Consider the following 6,000-nt stretch of genomic DNA (forward strand, 5'->3'; position numbering starts at 1 on the left):
TTATGGTTATGCCCAGCACAGTTTCTCAAAGGTGCCCACACGCTCGAAGGATTGCCCACCCCTCACTTAGGGGATGTATAGCTCAGATGACCAACACCTTCCCAGCCCCCCACTCCACCCCCAGCAGCTGCTGCCTGAGGTGGTGACCTCACTTTGCCTAATGGTGGAGCTGACCCTGGGCATGGGAGTTTCCTAAAGCTGTAGCCTATTACTCAGCTAGGAACTGCATTGTTCCCTGGAGCCTTAAAAATCCAGCCTTGGCAGGGTTTTGCACAGCTCTACGTGACCAGGACTTGGAGGAAAAGCTGAGACGCATTGAGTCAGTTCACACATATCAGCAGTGTGCCTGGGTGTGCTACCTGATCACTCCCATAACCCATGGTTTGTTGTTTGGATATTTCTCTGGTTTATACAGGAAGAGATAAGCTAAAGGTCCAGGTCTGCACATCATGCTAAACCAGGGATGAGCACATGTTGCCCGTGCAGCCCCCAATGAAGACCCTGCCACCCCAGAAATTTGAAGGGACCCCAATTAAATTTTTTTTCCCCAAACAAAATAGCATCAGTTGCTACTGTTGAGCACTGAAAGGGTCAAAATTAGCTTGTGGTGGAATTATACCACAATAAAATAATAAAATAATTTTTAATCTCCCCCCTGGTTTTGGCACCTGGGGGTACACCCTGTGGAGGGGCCCGGGGGGCAAAAATGCCCCCTGGACCTCCTGACATTGCCCACCCCTGCATTGAACAAACCATGGACCAAAGGTCTATGGCTTTTTGTTTAGCCGCTCCTGCTTGCAGTTGGAGTGATCTGGCAGGATTTACAAGCACCTGACTTATAATGACATGTAAAGCCTCCTGTTTTCAACGCTTGTACAATTTGTTTAGATTTTTGTCTCTTCCAGAGCTGGCTCCAGACATTTTGCTGCTGAGGTGGAGCAGTGAATGGTACCTCCCACACACACACACCAGTCAACGCAGATAGTATAGCATAATGTGGAGATCAGAAAGTTGAGAAATTCATTTCTTATTAAGAAAAGGAAAGAAGTCTGGAAATATCATGGTTTTGTTCTAAATAACATAATCATCTTTCTGAGAAGAGATCACCACTTACCTTTCACAGCACAGAAGACAACCCATAGAATGGTGAGAAAGACACAGGCTTTCATTTTTGCTGTTGCTCTCTGCTAATCCTACAAGGAAATGTTTTCTCCCCTCAGATTAGTCTCCTTTAGATCATTACTATGAGTACAGAGTTCAACTTTTAATTGACGTCAGAACCCCAAATGAGTTATATCATTTAATTTATGGCTGGTGCCTTCTTACACTTTGACACAGAGTGTTAATACACTCCCTTATACCTTGTAATTTTAGGAGTGCTTTCCAAACTGATAGTGCTGAAAACATCGTATCACAATTGTATTGGTCTCTTTTTTTTTTAGTGTTTTCTTTTTTATGTTTGGGGAAGCATTTCTGTTCACAGAAATAACTAAACACCCAAATATGTGCAAGCAATCCATATGTGCATATTGGACTCAGAATTAGGGTACATGTCTGGAAATAGTTTGAAGATTATTTGAAATAGATATATGAAGAACTAGACTCTTAGATACTATTCAGTTCTGAAGTGTGTGCAGAGACTTAGTCATGGTAATCTTCCCCTCTAAAACAGGAACATAAATTCTACATTTTATTGCTCTGTTGTTTTAAAGTCGGGATTACTGTTTTAAATAGTTTTATACTGCTCTTTTAGTTTAATGTTTTAGATATTGATATTTTAATTTGTTATTGTGTGCTGCTTGGGGAAAGCATTATATTTTGAAAGGCGGCATAGAAATCCATTAAATGAAATGAAATCAATCCATGAATAAAGTTGCTGCAATGACTTTCAAAGCCAGGTGAGTGTGCTAGAAAAGTCAGCTCTGACCAATACATACAAATTATTTCCTGGTGTTAAAGTCCAGTTTATTTCTTTCCAGGATATGATTTCAGAAGCTGGGACAACTTTTTATTACTATGAAGGACTATTTTTAGCAGCTATAAGATGAAGCATTGATCGTAATTGTTACATCATTATTTAGGACTTTGGACTTGGATGGACAGAACTGGAAACAGGTGCTCCAGTTATTGGCAGTATTAGAATAGTACTGTATTTATTTATTTACAAAAGTCAGTATCCAATGGGGGCATTCCACCTCCACTAGTTCTGTTGCACTTGTGGAATCCACCGCTCACACAATGGGACTTTGGTGCTTCTAAAAATAAATAATAAAACCGGAAACAAGTGGAAATGCTTGTTTCCCATTTGGGACAGGTCAGCAGAGCTCCCTTCTGGGAGCTCTGCTGACTGCCCCATTTTGGAAATGAGAGTTTCCACTCATTTTTGATTATTTTTAGAACAGCCAAGGCCCCATTGCGCATGTGGTAGGTCTGGCAAGTACACAGGCACAAGAGAATACTACCCCAAATTTATAAACTGCTCTATATCTAAAAAAGATTCCTGAGTAGTGAACAGGAAAGGCAAAAAGAATAAAAATGCAAAAGAATAAAAATATTTTAAATCAAGTTATGCCAATAAAACCGTGGCTGGTCATTCAGGAAAAATGTGTTTAAATAAAAATTTCTTTAGCAGATGCCGAAAACCATGCAACATTGGCACCTATAGACCCATTTGTTGCCATATATGGATCATTACCATCTGCAGTTACTTTCCCAGCCCAGGTTTCAGGCCTGTGTTTGTAACAAGAACATGAGTCAGGAACCTCTGCAGGAGGAGAACTGGCTGATGAGGATGGAGCTGGAGGGGGGAAGGGGGAAAACTATGGTCAAGGGAAACATTTAGCACCCTCTCCCATTTGCTGCTGCTTCTCTGGGAATTGCATCCTTCACTTTGCCTTGGAGAAGTAGTGATCAGGCTTCAAAGACACACAGTGGAGGCAGAGTGTGTAATTCCACCACAAGTCCTGTCAAAAGCAGTGGACACAATGGTCTTCTCAAAAGTAATAAAAGCAATAACTCATTTAAAAGCCCTGAAGGAAAAACATGTTGTTTTTAAAGTCTAAATCTTTTAAAAATATCAATAAATAAGACTTCAGATAGTTGGGCCTCTAATTTGCTCAGTTGGATTTAATGGAACTTAAATCATAACTAACTTTAGCTAGATGGGGATGGGGGGAGGGCCTTAGTTTCCATCATGCTCGTGTACAACATCTCTTCATTACAGACAGTATGTATTTCCACAGAAGCATTGATCCTTTGTATTGTAGATGGCATGAGGGTGAGAGCTGGACCCATGCCTATTGGGTGAATGAATCTAATAAATATATTCCAGTAAGATGTTTAAAAAATGGGTTGTTGTGTTGTTACGTTGCTGCACCAATAGCATCAAACAAGACTGCCTAATTGCTCTGCACAATCCAGAAAAAGATAGGTGTACCTTACTCCCACTGTAATAAAAGGAGGGGTCAAGTGTTTAATTATCCACTTTCATTCCACTGGGTTCAGGACATGAATTTAAGACTGCCTAATTATGAAATGTGCAGTTGACCTACACTGTAAGAAGCTGGTCAATCACTACTTATAGTCCCAGTGACAGGAAGATTGTGAAGATTAGTTCTAACGCTGGCATTCTTCAAGTTAACTACCACTAATAAGTTGGATCTAGATCTAGAGTGGCACAACCCCTGCCTTCCTGTACCCCCAACTCTTCCAGTCCTTAAAAGCCCTCCTCGGCCCCCTCCCCTGCTTAGTTACTTAATGTTACTTGTTACCAATTAATGTAGAGTGAGCAGGTTTTACCTTTAAAGGTGGCCTAAAATAAGTGTAAATAAATAATATAAAATAGAGGAGGAGGAGGATGCATGGGGTGAGTGCTGCTGCATTTGCTTCCTCTGTCTTTCTTCTCCAGTCCCAGTCCATTGAATTAAGTTCTGCTGCCTGGGCCATTGAGCATGCATGGTGGATGCACATGCTCAGAATGTTTCCCTTAAGCATTGGGAGAGGAGGTAGGGTGTCCACAAGGACTGCACTGCCTGCCTCTCAAATATGGGCATAATTGGTTCTATGCCAATATAGGACCCAGCACCTATTTTGGAATAGGGCATCCACTAGGATGCCCATAGCCAATAGTCAGTTGGCCAAAGCCAAGAGTCTCTGGATTTTTTTTTTTTAAAGATTGTGCACTTGCACAGACCACCAGTGGTTCCTCATCCTTATTTGAAGTCTCACTCTCAAGGCAAGGGCAGGGAGAGAGCACTGCGCAGTGATGTAGAGTGGACTCACGCTTAGTCTCCTTGCTTTACCTTAGTGAGCAGCAGACAGCAGAAAGAGAAAGTGAGTGAGTGTGCATGCGTGAATGTTTTTCCTGTCTCCCAGCAAAAGAGTGCTTTGGTGTTGCTGTGTGGATCATCTCACACTACCTCCAGCAGTCCTCTGCATTGCAGGCTTGATCTCAAAATTAATTTGTCTCCATTTCCTCTTATGTGCAATGGGCTGCTGCTGCCGGGGAGTCAAAAGATTGCTTTTGTGTGTTGCTATGTGGATCCCCCCCACCCCATCTACTTTGCTGGCATGATCTTAAAATTAGTTTGCCTCAGATTCCCTTTTCTCTGCTGGGTTAGGGAGAGGCTGCAGCTCAGTGGTAGAGCAGCTGCTTTGTATGCAGAAAGGCCTAGATTCAATCTTCAGCATCTCCAGGTAGATCTAGGAAAGAATCCTGCTTGACACTCTCCTGGAGAGCTGCTGCCAGTCGGTGTTGACAATACTGGGCTAGATGGCTCAATGGTCTCACTTGGTATAAGGCAACGTCCTATGTTCTCCACCTACTGTGACTCCTTGAATTGTATTTTTTTGTGATGGAGTGGCTATAAAAATACAGTGAACAAACAGAATGGAACTGCTTATTGAAATATGATAGTTCCCCCTTTCCAGGGCCCTGGATTGAAATATTCCTATTACCTATGCAACAGATGTCCTATTGGGATTACACACCATTGCCATGGTTCTCTAGAGACTACTGATAAATGCATTAGTTACACCTTTCTCCACATGCCACCCTAGATTTCGGTGTTGTCGTGTTTCACCAATAAAAACCCAGGTTCAGAATATTATTAATACTTTTATTGTATCCTTTTATTATACTGACTAGAACGCCAGAGTTCAAATACGTTGGATGCTGGTATAAAAATAATCCAATCCTTAGAAAGTATACTTTGGAACTACAGTACTATATAGTTAGTGGAGGCTGCAAATAAGATACAATTTTAAATAACACTGTGTTGTAAAATTAAAATAAACAAAAACAACTCAGAAGTTATGTTCACAGATATGCAAAGCCAAAATCCAGAACCATGTACAATAGATCATTGCAGATCAACCAATGATACATTCAAAGTCATCATGAAGACACACAACAAGGCTTAATTTTTTTGTCTGAAAGAAATGGTAGATATCACGTGCAGTTTCTGAAGCTTTCTTTTTGTTGTCCTGTCAAATTTCATTATTTGGGGGGCGAGGGAATCAAAAGAACTTGCTAGATTTCATTTAAAATCCAACAAAATGGTGTGTGTGTGTGTGTGTGTGCGCGCGCACGCGTGTGTGTGTGTAGGTGTAGGGTTCTGTAAGATCTTTGTTTCAAACCTTCTACAGAATCATATAACAGATATAACTCTCTAATATGCTTTGTAAGTTTTCATAAGTTTGCTTGACATTCCATAGGCCTTTCTATGAAGCAACAAACTGAACAGTGCTCATTATTCTCTTGTGAAGGATATCTCAATAATAACTTAGCACAAATTGCTCTCAATAATAATTTAAGGACAATGTGTAATCCAAAGACATGACCGTTTAAATCACAATCTTTGCACATGCCCCATGTGAGAAAGTTACACTTCATCTAATGCAAGGGTGGACAACACATGCAGGCCCTGACCTGATTTTGCGCCCCTATGGGCCTGTCACTGAATTTGCCGCAGATATTTGGCAGCATGACAGCAGCAAAAA

The 6,000-nt window shown here is 41.2% G+C and overlaps 1 protein-coding gene across 2 annotated transcripts in view; it reads right to left on the reverse strand.

The window, feature by feature from the left end:
• Positions 1–1,216, reverse strand: part of MUC13 (mucin 13, cell surface associated) — a 37,098-nt gene extending 35,882 nt beyond the window's left edge. The window contains exon 1 of one of the 2 annotated variants that reach the window (XM_084829603.1): positions 1,115–1,216. In XM_084829603.1, coding sequence (XP_084685729.1) covers positions 1,115–1,169 — 55 coding nt within the window. In that variant the 5' untranslated portion in view covers positions 1,170–1,216. The remainder of the gene's footprint in view (positions 1–1,114) is intronic. The other variant, XM_084829608.1, reaches the window with a different exon arrangement.
• Positions 1,217–6,000: the final 4,784 nt, after the last annotated feature.

Source organism: Heloderma suspectum, chromosome 1 (genome assembly GCF_057233095.1).
Source record: "Heloderma suspectum isolate Gila_16-S chromosome 1, 16-S_ref, whole genome shotgun sequence".
Classification (NCBI taxonomy): domain Eukaryota; kingdom Metazoa; phylum Chordata; class Lepidosauria; order Squamata; family Helodermatidae; genus Heloderma; species Heloderma suspectum.